The 22978-nt window shown below is 43.8% G+C and overlaps 1 protein-coding gene across 3 annotated transcripts in view; it reads right to left on the reverse strand.

The window, feature by feature from the left end:
* OGDHL (oxoglutarate dehydrogenase L) overlaps positions 1–22978 on the reverse strand; it is a 129777-nt gene that overhangs the window by 26599 nt on the left and 80200 nt on the right. For all 3 annotated transcript variants that reach the window (XM_069753145.1, XM_069753147.1, XM_069753146.1), the window contains exon 15: positions 7819–7969. In XM_069753145.1, coding sequence (XP_069609246.1) covers positions 7819–7969 — 151 coding nt within the window. The remainder of the gene's footprint in view (positions 1–7818; positions 7970–22978) is intronic.

A 22978-nucleotide genomic window follows, 5' to 3' on the forward strand; every position in this document is an offset into this window, starting at 1 on the left:
TGTAGCCCACGCTTAGACACTGAAGTGTCAGCTTCTACCACTGTGCCACCAACGGATAGCGACAGCACCACACCAGAACCTACTGTGTCAGCACCTGTGTAAAGATCCCTGTATGTATCTCTCCTTGTGGGGATACACCATATCATACTGTATGAAATACTACACCACAGGTATAATTACTATCGTTAACCTAAGATGCTTCATTAAATGGGCGACTATGTGATCAAGGTTATTAACTGGCCGAAACATCATTTTGCCTGTCGCTTCAGAAATCAATATTGAAAATTATGCTTCAAGTGAGAATTTATTAACTCGTACGTGTACAGTGATTTTTTGAACTAGTGTTGGGGGCAGGGCTGTGGAGTCGGTAAGCCAAACCTCCGACTCAGACTCCTCAACTTCCATGACACAGAGTCTGACTCCACCAAAATGGGCAACCAGCAATCGTGTAGACAAATCCACACTAAACAACGCCCTCTGGGGAAAACGGATACCATCAGCTATGGAGGGTTACCAATGTTAAAACTTAGCTTTTAATAAACATATCCTAAAATATTAGAACCCAACAAAAAAACACATAGACAAATATAAAGTGCTCAAAATAACCAGTGCTCAAAAAATATAAAAGAATGGAACGGTCTCACCACTCAGGACGGACACATGAATATGGTCAGTATTTCAGCCAGTGAGGCTATGAGGAGTAGTAGTCCAGGGGAAAGGTCAGCAGGTTGGGGCACATAGATGCTGTCTACCCTGTAACCCCTGTGTAACTCCTGTCCTTACAAGGACAGGCCCCAAATGGGCCCTGCTATGGACAACCACCAGGTGTATGTAAGTGGACAATTTTTCCTCTTCTCCCTACGCGTTTCATCACCGATGTAGGAGACTCATCAGGGGAGTATAAATAGATAAGTGTGCTACAAGGCACAAAAGTCCAGGCAAAAAAGGATCGATATATGAAGTTCGTATTTCAAAGTTCAGCATGGGTCCCGCAGTGGCTGAGTACCCAGAGGCGAGGTATGGCTGTCTGTGTCTGCAGTCCAAAGTGTATCCTCCACCAAAATGGGCTCGGACTCCGACTGAACAGGCCTGGTTGGGGGGGGGTGCAGTTACAGCCATCACTCACTATGCACAGAGTGGTGACCGAACCCACGCCGGCACCACATGACTGAACTTGAATGCTGTTGGGAAGGGAAATGAAAGTTCATCTCCTCCCACGAGCGCCAGTCTAAGTGCAGGCGATGGACAGGTTAACATCGATAATAACCTGCAGATTAACAGCATATCTACAGGTTAATATTGTTTTTTCAGATAACAGATTCCCTTTAAGCCCGGGGTCACACTTGTGAGTGCAATGCGAGAAACTCGCGCAAGTCTCTCACTTCAATACCCGACACTGCTGCCGGCACTCGGACAGGAGCGTTCAGCTGGATGTATTTTTATGCAGCTGAACGCTCCGGTCCCGAGTGCCGGCAGAAGTACCGGGTATTGATGTGAGAGACTCGTGCCAGTTTCTCTCATTGCACACGTAAGTGTGACACCGGCCTAATGCAACTGCATAACATATATTTACACAGGCTCACCAATTAATGCTTTAAATGGGGTGCTCATTAAGTTTGGATTAAAGTTACACTTTATGCCACAATATCCCAGTGCTCTGCTATTCAAGTCAAAGTTACTTTTGCTAGATCTGCACCTGGTTTCCAACACATTCCACTTCGAGCTCGTTCAGACAACTGTATTATACCATGAAACCCTTTATAGTATAGAAAAATAATCTTTTATTGAACTCTTTTAAATCAATTAAAAGTTGACCCAGTGCATTATATAGAAAGATGGCATGAACATTTCATAATGCGGATTCAAAAGTTGAGAACTAAATATATACTATTAAGGGTTTCACTTCATCTGTTACTGGACAACACTGAAGCCTGGTCTGGAGTTAGATTCGGTTTAGCTGGAAGGGTTAAACACATAGGATTTTGGTTTTAAAACAAGGAGTTCTTTCTGTGCACCCTGAGCATACATTTTCAAAGTAATCACAGATATTGTTCCTAATAAAGAATAATAGATCATAAATTCCACGAGTGTACAACATGTCCATTTGTGGATATTTTGTGATCTATCCAACTTCATATACAATAATGTTTTTTTTTTTTTTTAAATTGATACATTTTGGTGTCAAAATCAACAAGGAGTCACCAAGGTGGGTTTATTAATACTATAGGACAAGTCCATTAGATAAACGCTGTTTTGTCTGCTACGGAGCCGTAGTGAAATGAAAATGCCCCCCACTACTGCTGTACAAAGGAACAACTACATATCACATAACTGTGCTCTCAGACCTCTACTCAGGGGTCCACAGTAGCCACAAAAAGTACCTATTTTATGCCAATTTAATCCCCGATGTGGACTACAATTTTGGGTCGGTCAATGATTTAGATATGGATTGCTCAAATGCTCATGGAATCTTTTCCCTACATAAGACTCTACTTTGATCCATTTAACCAAGCAACCTTGTAAGTCATAAATTGCAGAAATAATGAAAATATATTCCCATTAAGTCATGGACAGACCTCCATATATCTTATCAAACAGCTTGCGCTTTCCTAGAGTGCATTCGTGTATTTTTTAAAAGGGAACTGGTCACCAGGAAAATGCAGTCCAATCTGTAGGCAGCATGCTATAGAGCAATGTTTCCCAAGTCCGGTCCTCAAGAGCAACCAACAGGTCATGTCTTCAGGATTTCCTTAGTATTGCACAGGTGATTGAATGCTTGGCTGTCCAGGAAATCCTGAAAACATGACCTGTTGGTTGCTCTTGAGGACCAGACTTGGGGAACACTGCTATAGAGCAACGGGAACGGAGTAGGCCGATGTATAGTTTTGAGAGTAAAGACTCCATACAACCTGCATTCTATTCACTTAATCCTCTGCTTTTTCTGACATGTTTGGGTCCAATGGGCGGTCCTATCAGTGACCGACAGCTTTCTTTATATGAATGTACATAGAGACTGTTGTCAATCACTGATAGGATATCCCACTAAACCCAAAAATCTCAAAAGAGGAGAGGATTAAATAATAAAAATCATAGGTGATCCTGAATATGTTCCCATTAAACACTATATGAATCTGTTCAGGTCCCCTTACTCTATAACATGGTGCCTGCAGATTGGACTGCATGTTCATGGTGATAGTTTTCTTTTAAAATGGGACCATTTGGATGATGTATGGCACTGTATATCTATCTTTAAAGCATTAATTTAGTGGGAACTGGTAGGGAAAGCCAAAACTATACTGCTGATGAAAGCCTTAGCTTTAGGGAATAGTAACACGACTATATAACTTGGACGAGGATCGCAACTGCTCGGACTGGCTGTCTGCAAAGAAATGCATGCAGTCACGCTCCGGTCAGCAGATCTGACGGCCAGTCCGAGCATTGCGTTGTGATGCTCGTCCGAGTTATACAGCCATGTGACCCGTCCCTTAGTGTGCAAGTAGCTAAAATGCAGCAAGGATACCTTTGAAAAAAATATACATTTTTATCAGCATGCTTTTAATTTTCTAGATTTTAACTTTTTAATACTAAAATTTGACATTTCGTAATTTTATAAAATTATATTTTGGCAACAATATAATTTCTTTTCGGTTATTTATCAAGAATTACATTGTTCGTTAACATTTCCATGACCTTTAAATTGCTGCCTGTGAAATAAATCTCAATATTGTATTTCGTGACATACGCAGCGCGTGTCGGTCACTCGGGCTGCACCATTACTGATAAATCTAGTGAATGAAATATATATGTCTGATTACAAGAGAAGCTGGTATTTTAGTTACCTGCAGTCCAATATTACAAGCATATTGCATGGCCTTTTAAAGTGCTTGGTGGGGATATATTAGAGCGGGGGATATTTCCACTCCACCTCCTTTCTGCAGATCATGGAGGGTTCATTAATCAGCATTAGAATGGGAGGCACAGGCACATTATGAAAACAGAGATGACTGAAGCAATTACTGTAATCCATTAACTCCCTGAGTAATGAGTGAGGGTAACTGACTGAATCGCACCAATATGTTCAGCTCCGCACGCGCCCAGGCAAAATAGGTATTATCAGTGTAATAGTCCATTATGTGTATTACTTGCTCTGTAGCTGCCAGTGTCAAACACAGTGAAAGCGATGCCCCCTCCTCTGCCGTAATGCACGGCGAGGACAGATTGCCCTCTTCGACATGTGTGAATTACCAGCATAAGTAAAGACAGTTGGCTTGGTACAGGGTTAAATACATGTCATTTGGAGCAGTATAAATCGGGCTCAGCTGAGATAAGCAAATGGATTTGTAATTCATAACATCAATATAAACCAAAATAAACTGGAAAGTGTCCACATCATCTAAAACCCCACTGTGTGTACTGTGAATATGGTAGAGGACCCGTGTGACTGGGCAGAAAGCACATGGGCATAATAAATGTCCTCCAAATTTACTGAAAGAGTTCTACAGCCCTCCAAAGAATGAGCGGCAAGGAAAATTTATTTCCAAGCAACATGTCCTCCAGCCAATTAGTTTATGATGGCTTAGTGCATCAAGATGGATGTTGCTGGGGCACACAATTAAAGCAAACTGTGTAGGCATACACACACCAGCCAACTCCATCTTAAGGCATGTGGATTTAGAATAGGAGGTTGTAAATGCTCCTGTGTGTGACCAAACGATACTGTCCATAATACATGGAATATGGAGCTGATCCATTTACATTTAAAACAGCGTCCACTCTTCTGGGAAGGATTTTTGAGTGGTCTGTGGGAATTTTTGACTCTTCATCCAGAAGAGCATTTTTGAGGTCTGACACTTATGTTGGAAGAAAGGTTGGGCTCACATTCTCCATAGTTCATCATGCAGGTGTTAGATAGGGTTGAGATCAGGGCTCTGTGCCGGCAAGACAAGTTCTTCCTAAAGAAGCCCTTATGGACCTGACTGTGCACTGAGGTAGACATTCTGGAACAGAAAAGATCTTTACCGCCAACTTTTTTTTCCACAAATTTAGAAGCTGCAAAAAACAAACCCAAAGCATTATTCCTCCAAACAGTTGGCACAATGTAGTAAGGAAGGTAGCGTTCTCCTGACATTTGCCAAATCCAGACTCGTCCATCGGACACTAAAAAAGCCATTACGAAAAACATGTCTCTACTGCTTCAGAGTCCAGTGGCAGCGTGCCTTACAACACACTTCGTCTGACTACTGGCATCTTGCTTTTTTTTTTTTTTTTTTCTTTACAGTTACATAAGTTGAACGAAGACTTTAGGTCCATCAAGTTCAACTTTTCTCCACCAATTATACATGGTCACTAAATTGTTAGGTTATAAAATAAATAAAGTGTTGTGTGTGTTGAGGAAGTCTTCCAGCCTTTTTTAAAAGCTGGTATAGTGTTGGCCATTAATACCATTGGCAGAAGGGCACTCCACAGCCTGACCGCTTTGAACACACCTGTAATTATTTTCCTTTGATCTTATTATAATGTGCACATTGTAGAGTCAATTTGAAGGCAGCGAAGTCACAAAGGAACACATATGGAAACGAGTAAAGAAATATGTGAAACAAACCAGATGTGTTAAAGCATTAGATTCCAGAAAGTACCCCTCTTTTACTCCAATGACAGATTTAATAGGTCATCACCTGGAATGGCTCCCAACAGTCTTGAAAGGTTTCCCAGAGGTGCTTAGCTTTTGGCCAATTTTCTTTCACTCTGAGGTCCCACTCATAGAAGCCATCTCAGTTGGGTTCAGGTTGGGCTATTGTAGAGGCCACTTCAGCTCATGCAGCCTCTATTCTTCTTGTTTGGTTGCGTAGTCCTTACATATTCTGGAGGTTTGTTTAGAGTCACACTCCTGCAACACAAACAATGGTCCCACTATATGCAAAACAGATGGAATGGCATGTAATTGCAGAATGCTGTGGTACCCCCGCTGTGTAAGTGTGCTCTGAATTTGGAATAAATCACCAACAGGGTCACCAGTAAAGCACCACCAAACCTTCCCCTCCATGCTTCTCTGCCGACACCACACATGTATAAACCTTCCACTCACCTTATCTGCATCTCACAAAGACATGGTGATTAATTACAAAAATCTCAAACTTTGATTCAGACCACAGTACAGATTTTCACTGATCTGATGACCAGTCCTTGCGGTGCTTAGCATAAACAAGTCTTTTCTTCTCGTTTGTGGTCCTCAGTAGTGGCTTCTTTGTAGTCAATCAACCAAAAAGGCCTGCTTCTCACAGTCTCCTCTAGACATATAATGTTGAGATGTGTCTGCAGCTAAATGTCTGAGGTGCTGTCTATTTGGAGCTTCTGAGGCTGGGAACGGATGAACTTATCCTCTGCAACTAAGGTAATTCTTGGCCATCTTTCCCTGGGACAGTTCTCATGAGAGCCCATTTCAACATAGCAATTCTAAGGTTTTCATGACTGCACTTGAAGATACCTTCAAAGGTCGCAGCATTTTTCCACATTGACTGACTGGCACATATTAAATTAATGGACTGTAATTTCTCTTTACTTAGTTGCGTGGTTCTTACCACAACTGTTCTAAGCCAGAATAAGACGTGACATCAACCTGAACACTGTATGCAATTTCAGTAGGTATCAACATGGCCTCTGCAAAATACACCTGAAAGTTCAAACGCTTTTTGAAGTCCAGTGATTCCAAGAAAGAATTTTTGATGAGGCATAGCTGTTCATTGGAAACCCCTCCAGGTGACCACTAGATGAAACTGCTTGAGAAAATGCAAAAGCAGTGGAAGTCTGTTATAAGAACAAGAGGGGGTACTTTGAAAAACTAAGGTTTAACAGAATTTCAGGTTTGTTTTACAAGTGTTTCTGTACTCCTTGTTTCCATATGTGCTAAATTTTGGAAACAATATGCACATTGCAATACAAACAATGAAAACCATTCAGGAGCATGTTTATCTAAACTTTTGACTAGAATCATACATACGCACATTTATTCTATAAAATATAAGAAAAAAATTCATCAGCTCACCCTTGAATTGTCCACATCAGGTGCAGTTATCCATGAAGGTGCATGGAATAGCGTTCAAGCCCGCATGCAAAGTTAATTCATAATGATCCAGCACATCTTCTTGATAATGCCGAAACGCGTAACGTTTATTCTCATGTGGTACTAGCTATCCCATTCTTTCTTGATCTCCAACAATGTTTTTAAGAGGATTTAAATAAAGTAAAAGTTTTTTATTATCAAAGATGTGCTGGATCATTATGGATACACATTTATTCTGTATGTAAGTGAACAACTTCTACACTTAATATTGTGGTAATTAAGCTCAAGAGCTGCCCTTATTTCAGGTATGAAACTAACCTAGCTATGACACTAGGCTGGAAAGTTTCCTTAGTTGAGCTTTTTTTTTTTTTTAGCCACATTTAACACTAACACTAATTTCACGACAGTCATTAGGATGCTTTTTTCAGCCAACCCCCTCTGAACCTTGTACCTCCCACGAACTCAGATGAAATTCACCAAAATCTGAAAATGGTTTACCATACATATGGCAGGCATACAGGAGTGCCTACATCAGTGTGTACGCACACACATACAATAGGGACCACAACATTTCTGTATTTGTTGGAAGCATTAAAGTACAGGTATACAGCATATATTGTACAGTGCCCAGAAACCATGCTTAGTGTATATTTGTAAAGCTAGCCTCAACGGAGTTTATTTGTTTTCACACAACTGCGACTTTGACATCAAATTTGTTCAAGACGCAAGCATATGCTAAATAGAAAATAAAAAAGTACCTAAATGTCCCCCTTTCCACGTCCTGGCCACTTAGACGGACATGAATTCCTTCTTTTAGTAATGAACCAAATGCCATGTATTCAGCTAAGGCCCAATCCACTAGACAATTCTTTGTCATTTCCAATCTTCCCTTCAAAATTCTGGAGAGTCCTGAAACACAAGATTTAATTAGTTTCTACTTGACAAAATAGATTACCATGGTCTATTGAGAAAAATACAAATATTAACGCTCTGAATTTGTAGGTCCATATGAGAGTACAACATAGATTCAAGGGTAGCTACAAAACCTGTACAAGCATGTGTGTGGTCCTAGTGGCCTGGTGATAAAACTACTGACCAAGGACACGAAAGGTCAGTGCATTCTGGCCACAAGCACAAGTGACTGGCTTACAAAAAAAAATAAGTTGTGCCATAAAGGGATCCAGTCAGCTACATGCAGTCCGATCTGTGGACAGCATGGTATAGAGATGGAGAGCAGAAGGATATGTAGGCTTGTATTTTATGCATTGAAATCCATGGTGTTTATATCCATGAGTACAGCGGACGGTTCTACTCACTGAATAGAACCGCCTTCTGGACTTCTATGGAAACAGACAGACACCAGGGACATCAAAGAATAAAATGCAAGTTTTACTCAAAATGTTCCCACAAAAAATGTATATTGATATAGAGTATATATATACACACACACATATACATACATACATACATACAAGACCAACAAGGAAATGCTGGTATCATTGTTCCCACCATACAGGATTACCGATAACTTTCTTGTTGAACTCAGCAAAATAATGTCCCAAAAAAATCATTCCAATAATATAGTAGTTACAACTCCGATATAAATGTTGCATCTGGAGAATTAGCAGAATTAATTAGCGCCTCCTGCAAATACCTAGAATGTATTAATAATATAGCATTTCTTACAGGGTCTTGCATTACGCACTCCTCTAACAGGAGCCATCGTGCTGAAAGGCATTCACTGGATTTGTGCCTCTCTTTTAGAGTGCTATGGATGTCTCCTGGCGCAAGGGAAAATGCCCAGTCTTGAGGGTCGCCACGTAAATAAGAAATAATGATCTTAACTTGTTGAACTGGGACACAGAGATGAAATAGATTTAGCAAAGTGAGGCCCGACTTACTGAATAGACCGAGGATAGGAAAGATAGCTTTGCGGTCAACACAAAACCCTACAATCAACCACGCAGAGGGGCAAAAAGACCCTCCGCACCGACTACGGTACGGAGGTGCTCCCTCTGCGTCTCAGAGCTTCCAGCAAGCAAGAAAAACCAATATAGCAAGCTGGACAGAAAAAATAGCAAACAAAAGTAACACAAGCAGAACTTAGCTTATGCAGGATAGAAAGGCCACAGGAACGATCCAGGAGGAAGCAAGACCAATACTAGAACATTGACTGGAGGCCAGGATCAAAGCACCAGGTGGAGTTAAATAGAGCAGCACCTAACGACTTAACCTCATCACCTGAGGAAGGAAACTCAGAAGCCGCAGTACCACTCTCATCCACCAAAGGAAGCTCATAGACAGAACCAGCCGAAGTACCACTCACGACCACAGGAGGGAGCTTGGCCACAGAATTCACAACAGTACCCCCCCCTTGAGGAGGGGTCACCGAACCCTCACCAGAGCCCCCAGGCCGAACAGGATGAGCCACATGAAAGGCACGAACCAGATCGGCAGCATGGACATCAGAGGCAAAGACCCAGGAATTATCCTCCTGACCATAACCCTTCCACTTAACCAGATACTGGAGTTTCCGTCTCGAAACACGAGAATCCAAAATCTTCTCCACTATATACTCCAATTCCCCTTCAACAAAAACCGGAGCAGGAGGATCAATAGATGGAACCACAGGTGCCACGTATCTCCGCAACAATGACCTATGGAACACGTTATGGATGGAAAAAGAAGCCGGAAGAGTCAAACGAAAAGACACAGGATAAAGAACCTCAGAAATCCTATATGGACCAATGAAACGAGGCTTAAATTTAGGAGAGGAAACCTTCATAGGAATATAACGAGATGACAACCAAACCAAATCCCCAACACGAAGTCGGGGACCCACACAGCGCCTGCGGTTAGCGAAACGTTGAGCCTTCTCCTGGGACAAAGTCAAATTGTCCACTACATGAGTCCAAATCTGCTGCAACCTATCCACCACAGTATCCACACCAGGACAGTCCGAAGACTCAACCTGCCCTGAAGAGAAACGAGGGTGGAACCCAGAATTGCAGAAAAACGGCGAAACCAAAGTAGCCAAGCTGGCCCGATTATTAAGGGCGAACTCGGCCAAAGGCAAAAAGGACACCCAATCATCCTGATCAGCAGAAACAAAACATCTCATATGTTTCCAAGGTCTGATTGGTTCGTTCAGTCTGGCCATTTGTCTGAGGATGGAAAGCCGAGGAAAAAGACAAATCAATGCCCATCCTAGCACAAAAGGCTCGCCAAAACCTCGAAACAAACTGGGAACCTCTGTCAGAAACGATGTTCTCTGGAATGCCATGTAAACGAACCACATGCTGGAAAAACAATGGCACCAAATCAGAGGAGGAAGGCAATTTAGACAAGGGCACCAAATGGACCATCTTAGAGAAGCGATCACAAACCACCCAAATGACCGACATTCTTTGAGAGACGGGGAGATCCGAAATAAAATCCATAGAGATATGTGTCCAAGGCCTCTTCGGGACCGGCAAGGGCAAAAGCAACCCACTGGCACGAGAACAGCAAGGCTTAGCCCGAGCACAAATCCCACAGGACTGCACAAAAGAACGCACATCCCGCGACAGAGACGGCCACCAAAGGGATCTAGCCACCAAATCTCTGGTACCAAAGATTCCAGGATGACCAGCCAACACCGAACAATGAACCTCAGAGATAACTTTATTCGTCCACCTATCAGGGACAAACAGTTTCTCCGCTGGGCAACGGTCAGGTCTACTAGCCTGAAATTTTTGCAGCACCCGCCGCAAATCAGGGGAGATGGCAGACAAAATTACCCCCTCTTTGAGAATAGCCGCCAGCTCAGGCAAACCCGGAGAGTCGGGCACAAAACTCCTAGACAGGGCATCCGCCTTCACATTTTTAGAGCCCAGAAGGTACGAAACCACAAAGTCAAAACGGGAGAAAAACAGCGACCAACGAGCCTGTCTAGGATTCAACCGTTTGGCAGACTCGAGATAAGTCAAGTTTTTGTGATCAGTCAAGACCACCACGCGATGCTTAGCTCCTTCAAGCCAATGACGCCACTCCTCGAATGCCCACTTCATGGCTAGCAACTCTCGATTGCCAACATCATAATTTCGCTCAGCAGGTGAAAATTTCCTGGAAAAGAAGGCGCATGGTTTCATCACCGAGCAATCAGAACTTCTCTGCGACAAAACAGCCCCTGCTCCAATTTCAGAAGCATCAACCTCGACCTGGAACGGAAGCGAAACATCTGGTTGGCACAACACAGGGGCAGAAGAAAAACGACGCTTCAACTCCTGAAAAGCTTCCACAGCAGCAGAAGACCAATTGACCACATCAGCACCCTTCTTGGTTAAATCAGTCAACGGTTTAGCAATACTAGAAAAATTATTGATGAAGCGACGATAAAAATTAGCAAAGCCCAGGAACTTCTGCAGACTCTTCAGGGATGTTGGCTGAGTCCAATCATAAATGGCCTGAACTTAAACAAGGTCCATCTCGATAGTATAAGGAGAAAAAATGAACCCCAAAAATGAAACCTTCTGAACACCAAAGAGACACTTTGACCCCTTCACAAACAAAGAATTAGCACGCAGGACCTGGAACACCATTCTGACCTGCTTCACATGAGACTCCCAATCATCCGAGAAGACCAAAATATCATCCAAGTATACAATCAGGAATTTATCCAGGTACTCTCGGAAGATGTCATGCATAAAGGACTGAAACACTGATGGAGTATTAGAAAGCCCGAATGGCATAACCAGGTACTCAAAATGGCCTTCGGGCGTATTAAATGCTGTTTTCCATTCATCGCCCCGTTTAATACGCACAAGATTATACGCACCACGAAGATCTATCTTGGTGAACCAACTAGCCCCCTTAATCCGAGCAAACAAATCAGACAGCAGCGGCAAGGGGTACTGAAATTTGACCGTAATTTTATTTAGAAGGCGGTAATCAATACAAGGTCTCAGCGAACCATCCTTCTTGGCCACAAAAAAGAACCCTGCTCCCAATGGCGACGATGACGGGCGAATATGACCCTTCTCCAAAGACTCCTTCACGTAACTCCGCATAGCGGCGTGCTCAGGTACAGATAAATTAAACAGTCGACCCTTAGGAAACTTACTACCAGGAATCAAATCGATAGCACAATCACAATCCCTATGCGGAGGTAGGGCATTGGACTTGGGCTCATCGAATACATCCCGGTAATCAGACAAGAACTCTGGGACCTCAGAAGGGGTGGATGATGAGATAGACAGAAATGGAACATCACCATGTACCCCCTGACAACCCCAGCTGGACACAGACATTGATTTCCAATCTAATACTGGGTTATGGACTTGTAGCCATGGCAACCCAAACACGACCACATCATGCAGATTATGCAACACCAGAAAGCGAATATCCTCCTGGTGCGCAGGAGCCATGCACATGGTCAGCTGGGTCCAATACTGAGGCTTATTCTTGGCCAAAGGCGTAGCATCAATTCCTCTCAATGGAATAAGACACTGCAAGGGCTCCAAGACAAACCCACAGCGCCTAGCAAACTCCAAGTCCATCAAATTCAGGGCAGCGCCTGAATCCACAAATGCCATGACAGAATAGGAAGACAAAAAGCAGATCAAAGTAACGGACAAAAGAAATTTCGACTGTACCGTACCAATGGTGGCGGACCTAGCGAACCGCTTAGTGCGCTTAGGACAATCGGAGATAGCATGAGTGGAATCACCACAGTAGAAACACTGCCCATTCTGACGTCTGTGTTCTTGCCTTTCAGCTCTGGCCAAAGTCCTATCGCACTGCATAGGCTCAGGTTTATGCTCAGATAATACCGCCAAATGGTGCACAGATTTACACTCACGCAAGCGTCGACCGATCTGAATGGCCAAAGACATAGACTCATTTAGACCAGCAGGCATAGGAAATCCCACCATGACATCCTTTAGGGCTTCAGAGAGACCCTTTCTGAAAATAGCTGCCAGCGCACATTCATTCCATTGAGTGAGCACGGACCACTTTCTAAACTTCTGACAATAAATCTCTATCTCATCCTGACCCTGACACAGAGCCAGCAAATTTTTCTCTGCCTGATCCACTGAATTAGGTTCGTCGTACAGCAATCCGAGCGCCAGAAAAAACGCATCAATATTACATAATGCAGGATCTCCTGGCGCAAGGGAAAATGCCCAGTCTTGAGGGTCGCCATGTAAATAAGAAATAATGATCTTAACTTGTTGAACTGGGTCACCAGAGGAGCGGGGTTTCAAAGTCAGAAATAGTTTACAATTATTTTTAAAATTCAAAAACTTAGCTCTATCTCCAGAAAATAACTCAGGAATAGGAATTTTAGGTTCTAACATAGGATTCTGAACCACTAAATCTTGAATGTTCTGTACTCTTATAGTGAGATTATCCATCAAAGAGGACAGACCCTGAATGTCCATGTCCACACCTGTGTTCTGAACCACCCTGATGTAAATGGGAAAAGAAAGACTGAACACAGTGCAAAAAAAAAAAAAAATGGTCTCAGAACTTATCTTTTCCCTCTATTGAGAAGCATTAGTACTTTGGTCCTCCAGTACTGTTATGAACAGGTAATTCAGAACCACAATGGACCTTGAAGTTCAGAGCACACAAAGTGACCTGACATTTACCAAAAACATAGGACGAGCTCTGAGACGTGGAAACTCTGCTGACCGCAATCCCTAATCCTATCACACCACACTAGAGGTAGCCGTGGATTGCGCCTAACGCTCCCTATGCAACTCGGCACAGCCTGAGAAACTAACTAGCCCTGAAGATAGAAAAATAAGCCTACCTTGCCTCAGAGAAATTCTCCAAAGGAAAAGGCAGCCCCCCACATATAATGACTGTGAGTAAAGATGAAATACAAACACAGAGATGAAATAGATTTAGCAAAGTGAGGCCCGACTTACTGAATAGACCGAGGATAGGAAAGATAGCTTTGCGGTCAACACAAAACCCTACAAACAACCACGCAGAGGGGCAAAAAGACCCTCCGCACCGACTAACGGTACGGAGGTGCTCCCTCTGCGTCTCAGAGCTTCCAGCAAGCAAGAAAAACCAATATAGCAAGCTGGACAGAAAAAATAGCAAACAAAAGTAACACAAGCAGAACTTAGCTTATGCAGGATAGAAAGGCCACAGGAACGATCCAGGAGGAAGCAAGACCAATACTAGAACATTGACTGGAGGCCAGGATCAAAGCACCAGGTGGAGTTAAATAGAGCAGCACCTAACGACTTAACCTCATCACCTGAGGAAGGAAACTCAGAAGCCGCAGTACCACTCTCATCCACCAAAGGAAGCTCATAGACAGAACCAGCCGAAGTACCACTCACGACCACAGGAGGGAGCTTGGCCACAGAATTCACAACAGGGTTGCTACTCAAAACACCCTTTGTGAGTCAAAGCAAAAATGACAAAAATATCAGTGGTTTCTGAGTGACTACCAGCTGATCGCTGAGCTGTCTTTATTGCAAAAATATTTAGGGTTCAAAAGATCTCTAACTATTTTAGAAAGTTTTCTTTATATTGACCAAGGATTAAAAGTTGAACTTTGTAGATAAAAAAAAGTGCTACAAAATGTTTTGGGGAGAGGGCATTGTTGTTAATGTATGGTTACAGGTTTAGTGACCCTGACAATAAATGATTGTGATCCAGAATTAAAGTGAAGTGTAAGGATTTGCCGATCTGGATGAAAGAAGCAAGACTATGCAGAGGAAGCTGGACCACAAATTGATATTACTGGCAACTTCATTTATAATAAACCTCAAATGTGGTGTTCAACACCAAGAGAGACATAGAAATTATACCTCATCACTAGCAAAAGGCCACGGCTGTTAAAACGTTCACAAAACTTACACGTTTAATTACGGTAATAACAAAAAGGGAACACTCCATTAAATAAACATGTATGGTGATTTCCAGTCTATTTCAGAAGCCTCAGGACATCCCTGATAAAACGTGACGGTAGCTTTTTATTACACAGATTTTTTTGCGTATTTACAACAATTGAATCAGAATGTATTTTTTAAATCTAAAAATATGTATTAATCTATGTTCCAACCAAACATTTATCACATGCCCAATGAGAAGAGAATAGAATCATTTATAAGAAAATTTGAAAATAATCTATAGCATTTACAGCACCAGACAAGTTTGTAACAAGGAGTAAAGAAACACGTGTGAAACACACCAGAGGTTGTGTAAAAAAGATTCCTCAACGCCCCCTTTCCACTCTGATAACTGCTTTACACCCCACTTTGGCATTCTCTCAAGCAGCTTCCTCGGGTCGTCACCAAGAATGGCTTCCAACAAACAGGTATGCTCTGTCAAGAGTTCATTTGTGGAATCGCCAGCCTTCAGAAAGAGTTTGCGACCATCACGTCTTTTGCAGAGGCAGTGTTAGCACACAGTTTATAATTAAGCGATCCTGTACACCATTTCATGGTACATGCAGTCTTGGTGTAAGGCCCCACGATGTTGCCAAATCACTAAACTTCCAAAATATCCAAGGTACAACATGTTCTCCTCCACAAACATCTGTACTGGTCACAGCATTTACATGATAAAAAGCAAAGGAGACATTTCAGTCACATCGGGCCTTTTTTCATAAAAAAAAAAGATATATGTGTTAATTGAAAAAGGCCATATGGAGCCAAAACGTTGCTTTTATTATTGTTTATCATGTGTATGCTATGACCAATAAAGATATATCTGGAGGCGAATGACTGATGCCTCAGACATTTGGAATTTCAGTGTTATTGCACAGTTCCATAAAGTGCTGAGCCTTTTTCAAACTGTTCTAAGCCAGAAAATGGCAAGTACTACTCAACTAAGTAAAGGGAAATATTCAATCATTACTTTAAGATATGAAGGTCAGTCAAAAAAAAAATAATAATCCTGGAACGTACCATAATCTCAAGTAAAGTCATGAAAACCCAATAATTGCCAAAGATGAAACTGTGTCTGGAGGACCATCCCAGGAAGGAAAGACCAAGAATTATCTCTGCTGCAGAGGATAAGTTCACCAGAGATACCAGCCTCAAACCTCAAATTGCTAGCACCTCAGTGGACAGCCCTCATAAAGGATGAACAGATATCAACAAGCAGGCACATCTCAACATTAACTGCCCAGAGGAGACAGAAGCAGGCATTAATGGTTAAAATTGCTGCAAAATCATCACTACTAAAAGGCTGCAAACAAGAAGAGGAGGCTTATTTGGGCCAAGCAACAAGGACTGGACATTAGATCAGCAGAACTCTGTACTGGGCTCTAAGAAGTCAAACTTTGGGGATTTTTGGTACAAACTGCTGTGTCTTTGGGAGAAAAGGTGAGCGGATGGTTTCTATATGTGTGGCACCCACAGAAAATCATGGTGGGAGAGATGTGATTGCATTACTGGTGACACTGTTGACAATATATTCCAAATTCAAACCACTTTTACCCAGCATGGCTACCACAGCACTTTGCAATGACATCTCATTAAGTTTGCACCTAATGGGACCATCATTTGTGTTGCAACAAGACAAACACCCTTAAGGCTACGTTCACATTTGCGTTCTGCCGGGCTGCGTCGGGCGCAGCCGCGGCGACGCATGCGCCATGCGCCCCTATATTTAGCATGGGGGCGCATGGACATGCGTTTGCATGCGTTTTGCGATGCATGCGTCTTTTTTGCCACAAGCGTTGGGGCGCAGAGGACGCAGCAAGATGCATTTTTTTGCGTCCAAAATCCAGCAAAAAAAGGACGCATGCATCGCAAAACTATGCATTTTGCATGCGTTCTTGTTTGCATTGTGCGTTGCGTCGCCAACGCAGCACCGCACAACGCAAATGTGAACGTAGCCTAAAGGTACCGTCACAATAGACGATATCGCTAGCGATCCGTGACGTTGCAGCGTCCTGGCTAGCGATATCGTCCAGTGTGACAGGCAGCAGCGATCAGGCCCCTGCTGTGATATCGCTGGTCGGGGAAGAAAGTCCAGAACTTTGTTTCGTCGCTGGATCTCCCGCTGACATCGCTGAATCGGCGTGTGTGACGCCGATTCAGCGATGTCTTCGCTGGTAACCAGGGTAAACATCGGGTTACTAAGCGCAGGGCCGCGCTTAGTAACCCGATGTTTACCCTGGTTACCATCGTTAAAGTAAAAAAAACAACCACTACATACTTACCTACCGCTGTCTGTCCCCGGCGCTCTGCTTCTCTGCTCTGGCTGTGAGCACAGTGGCCGGAAAGCAGAGCGGTGACGTCACCGCTCTGCTTTCCGGCTGCCCGGTGGTTGTTTTTTTTACTTTAACGATGGTAACCAGGGTAAACTTCGGGTTACTAAGTGCGGCCTTGCGCTTAGTAACCCGATATTTACCCTGGTTACCGGGGACCTCGGGATCGTTGGTCGCAGGAGAGCTGTCTGTGTGACAGCTCTCCAGCGACCAAACAGCGACGCTGCAGCGATCCGGATCGTTGTCGGTATCGCTGCAGCGTCGCTTAGTGTGACGGTACCTTTACACAACTCCAGGTTGTGTAAAGGTTCTGTGAACAACAAGGAGACAAATGGAGGCTGTGTCAGATGACAATGCCTACACAAATCACCAAACAGATTGTGTGGGAACTCCGAGGGAAAGCATATCAGCCAAATGTTCAGCACCTCCGGGAAATTGTTCAAGGCTGTTAGAAGCCATTCCAGGTAACAAACAAATGAAGCTGCTTGACAGAATGCGAAGGGGACGTACAGCTACCGTAAGAGTCAAATGGGGCACACTAAAGAGTCTAAGGTTTAATACATATTTAATACATATTCTGAATTGTTTCACATGTGTTTCTTTACTCCTTGTTTCCATACATATTACTTTACAAAGTTGCTGACTTAATTCTAAATTTGCACATATCAATAAGAACAAGGCATGAGCAGGTAAACATTTGACCATTATTGTGTATTTAGCACATAAAACATATTGTATATACTTGAGTATAAGTTGACCTGAGAATAAGCCGAGGCACCTAATTTTACCACAAAAAACTGGGAAAACTTAGTGACTCGAGTAGAAGCCTGGTGCGCATTGCTCCCTCATCCTGATATGCACGGCTCCTCATCCCCATTCTGATATGCATAACCCCCTCATCCCCATTCTGATATGCATGGCCTCCTCATCCCCATTCTGATATGCATGGCCTCCTCATCCCCATTCTCATATGCATAACCCCCTCATCCCCATTCTGATATGCATAACCCCCTCATCCCCATTCTGATATGCATGGCCTCCTCATCCCCATTCTGATATGCATGGCCTCCTCATCCCCATTCTGATATGCATGGCCTCCTCATCCCCATTCTGATATGCATGGCCTCCTCATCCCCATCCTGGTATGCATGGCCTCCTCATCCCCATCCTGGTATGCATGGCCTCCTCATCCCCATTCTGATATGCATGGCCTCCTCATCCCCATCCTGGTATGCATGGCCTCCTCATCCCCATTCTGATATGCATGGCCTCCTCATCCCCATCCTGGTATGCATGGCCTCCTCATCCCCATCCTGGTATGCATGGCCCCCTCATCCCCATTCTGATATGCATGGCCCCCTCATCCCCATTCTGATATGCATGGCCCCCTCATCCCCATTCTGATATGCATGGCCCCCTCATCCCCATTCTGATATGCATGGCCTCCTCATCCCCATTCTGATATGCATGGCCTCCTCATCCCCATTCTGATATGCATGGCTCCTCATCCCTATCCAGGTGTGCATGGTCCCATCCCTATCCTGGTATGCATGGTCCCATCCCAATGCTGGTGTGCATGGTCCCATCCCTATCCTGGTATGCATGGTCCCATCCCTATCCTGGTATGCATGGTCCAATCCCTATCCTGGTATGCATGGTCCCATCCCTATCCTGGTATGCATAGTCCCATCCCTATCCTGGTATGCATGGTCCCATCCCTATCCTGGCATGCATGGTCCCATCCCTATCCTGGCGTGCATGGTCCCATCCCTATCCTGGCATGCATGGTCCCATCCCTATCCTGGTATGCATGGTCCCAACCCTATCCTGGTATGCATGGTCCCATCCCTATGATGGTATGCATGGTCCCATCCCTATTATGGTATGCATGGTCCAATCCCTATTCTGGTATGCATGGTCCAATCCCTATCCTGGTATGCATGGTCCCATCCCTATCCTGGTGTGCATGGTCCCATCCCTATCCTGGCGTGCATGGTCCCATCCCTATCCTGGCGTGCATGGTCCCATCCCTATCCTGGTATGTATGGTCCCATCCCTATCCTGGTATGCATGGTCCCATCCCTACCCTGGTGTGCATGGTCCCATCCCTATCCTGGTATGCATGGACCCATCCCTATCCTGGCATGCATGGTCCCATCCCTATCCTGGTATGCATGGTCCCATCCATATCCTGGTATGCATGGCCCCATCCCTATCCTGGTGTGCATGGTCCCATCCCTATCCTGGTATGCATGGACCCATCCCTATCCTGGCATGCATGGTCCCATCCCTATCCTGGTGTGCATGGTCCCATCCCTATCCTGGTATGCATGGACCCATCCCTATCCTGGCATGCATGGTCCCATCCCTATCCTGGTATGCATGGTCCCATCCCTATCCTGGTATGCATGGTCCCATCCCTATCCTGGTATGCATGGCCCCATCCCTATCCTGGTGTGCATGGTCCCATCCCTATCCTGGTATGCATGGTCCCATCTCTATCCTGGTATGCATGGTCCCATCCCTATCCTTGTATGCATGCTATTCTTTGCTATTAAATAGCGCGCACAAGGCCAGCCGCCATGCAGTCACGTGTGCCCACCACTTAAGAGAAATGAATATTCACCTTTCTCCACGTGACCGCCCGGCAGTTTCAGATGCTGGCTGCTGTGGCTGACACTGTGCGCGCTATTACAGAGAAATGAATATTCACTGCCAGCGCAGTGAATTTTCATTTCTCTTTAGCAGCGGGCACAGGCTTTAACTACAACAGCCATCTCCTGCCTCCTGTGACCCGCTGCTCCACCGTGGCCGGTCGCCCCCCCAACCCCCATCTCCTGGACACCTCACTCGAGTATAAGCCGAAGGGGGCATCGTCAGCACACAAAAAAATGTGCTGAAAAACTAGGCTTATACGTGAGTATATAGGTTAATTAAATATAATTTAAAACATTTTTAAATATTTATGTTGTATTAACACAAGCCATTGAAGAGCACACCATAGGCCGATACTAGCAGCAATGTGGACAAATGAGCTCCAGAAACGGTGTAAACTGAGCAGAGGCATCTCTATTAATTAAAGGGAACCTGTCACCTGAATTTGGCGGGACCAGTTTTGGGTCATATGGGCGGAATTTTCGGGTGTTTGATTCACCCTTTCCTTACCTGCTGGCTGCATGCTGGCCGAAATATTGGACTGAAGTTCATTCTCTGTCCTCCATAGTACACGCCTGTGCAAGGTAAGATTACATTGTGCAGGCATGTACTACGGAGGACAGAGAATGAACTTCAATCCAATAGTGCAGCCAGCATGCAGCCAGCAGGTAAGGAAAGGGTGAATCAAACACCCGAAAACTCCGCCCATATGACACAAAACCAGTCCCGCCAAATTCAGGTGACAGGTTCCCTTTAAATGATTAGCAAGATAATGACAGCTGATCATAACAGGAAATGGAGACAGCGGAGATAATAAGCACTGTTATCCATAAAGTGGGTTGTGATTGTAAAATTCTGAAACTTAATATATTTGTAGAAAACTATTTCAGAGGTGTTTTTACAGCAGTTTTTGCCTTTTCAGAATAGATTACCTAGATATGAGATACAGTGCCTACAAGTAGTATTCAACCCCCTGCAGATTTAGCAGGTTTAATAAGATGCAAATAAGTTAGAGCCTTCAAACTTCAAACAAGAGCAGGATTTATTAACAGATGCATAAATCTTACAAACCAAAAAGTTTTGTTGCTCAGTTAAATTTTTATAAATTTTAAACATAAAAGTGTGGGTCAATTAATAGTCAACCCCTAGGTTTAATATTTTGTGGAATAACCTTTGTTTGCAATTATAGCTAATAATCGTCTTTTATAAGACCTGATCAGGCCGGCACAGGTCTCTGGAGTTATCTTGGCCCACTCCTCCATGCAGATCTTCTCCAAGTTATCTAGGTTCTTTGGGTGTCTCATGTGGACTTTAATCTTGAGCTCCTTCCACAAGTTTTCAATTGGGTTAAGGTCAGGAGACTGACTAGGCCACTGCAACACCTTGATTTTTTGCCTCTTGAACCAGGCCTTGGTTTTCTTGGCTGTGTGCTTTGGGTCGTTGTCTGGTTGAAAGATGAAATGACGACCCATCTTAAGATCCTTGATGGAGGAGCGGAGGTTCTTGGCCAAAATCTCCAGGTAGGCCGTGCTATCCATCTTCCCATGGATGCGGACCAGATGGCCAGGCCCCTTGGCTGAGAAACAGCCCCACAGCATGATGCTGCCACCACCATGCTTGACTGTAGGGATGGTATTCTTGGGGTCGTATGCAGTGCCATCCAGTCTCCAAACGTCACGTGTGTGGTTGGCACCAAAGATCTCGATCTTGGTCTCATCAGACCAGAGAACCTTGAACCAGTCAGTCTCAGAGTCCTCCAAGTGATCATGAGCAAACTGTAGACGAGCCTTGACATGACGCTTTGAAAGTAAAGGTACCTTACGGGCTCGTCTGGAACGGAGACCATTGCGGTGGAGTATGTTACTTATGGTATTGACTGAAACCAATGTCCCCACTGCCATGAGATCTTCCCGGAGCTCCTTCCTTGTTGTCCTTGGGTTAGCCTTGACTCTTCGGACAAGCCTGGCCTCGGCACGGGAGGAAACTTTCAAAGGCTGTCCAGGCCGTGGAAGGCTAACAGTAGTTCCATAAGCCTTCCACTTCCGGATGATGCTCCCAACAGTGGAGACAGGTAGGCCCAACTCCTTGGAAAGGGTTTTGTACCCCGTGCCAGCCTTGTGACCCTCCACGATCTTGTCTCTGATGGCCTTGGAATGCTCCTTTGTCTTTCCCATGTTGACCATGTATGAGTGCTGTTCACAAGTTTGGGGAGGGTCTTAAATAGTCAGAAAAGGCTGGAAAAAGAGATAATTAATCCAAACATGTGAAGCTCATTGTTCTTTGTGCCTGAACTACTTCTTAATACTTTAGGGGAACCAAACAGAATTCTGGTGGGTTGAGGGGTTTAATAATAAATGACCCTCTGAAAAGACTTTTCACAATTTAAAAAAAAAAATAAACAAAGAAATAACATTCTTTTTTGCTGCAGTGCATTTCACACTTCCAGGCTGATCTACAGTCCAAATGTCACAATGCCAAGTTAATTCCAAATGTGTAAACCTGCTAAATCTGCAGGGGGTTGAATACTACCTGTAGGCACTGTATTAGTGGCATATACAGATATGAAAGACATTACAAGTCGGGACAGAAAAACAAAGCGTCTAAGTACAGGGATAGGTCAAGTGGCACATCACAGGATACACGCAGACAGATAAGAAAAAGATAGGACAACGTGATAAGAGAAATTAATATAAATTCACAGGACTGGATATATTGTGATAAATTGGATGCAAATAAATTATCTTTTAATAAATACAATCTGCATAAAGGAGCGGAGTAACTTTACCAGTACAATGTATGGCATACGTTGTACACCGCTCCAGTTACAGCCTGTATTACAGCCCAATCACAGCTCTGCTAGCCCCCAACTTGTCATCTTCCAGCATTTCTTGGCTTGTTTAGGGTCTGTACACAGTAGGACTATGTGTGATGTATTTTTAGTTGCATTACTACACATTAATCCTACGTGGTAAAAGAAAACATTTTTTTCAATAATGTGTTAGAGCACAGTGTTATATTCATTCACTATTCTAGAAATG

Source organism: Ranitomeya imitator, chromosome 2 (genome assembly GCF_032444005.1).
Source record: "Ranitomeya imitator isolate aRanImi1 chromosome 2, aRanImi1.pri, whole genome shotgun sequence".
In the NCBI taxonomy this organism is placed as follows: domain Eukaryota; kingdom Metazoa; phylum Chordata; class Amphibia; order Anura; family Dendrobatidae; genus Ranitomeya; species Ranitomeya imitator.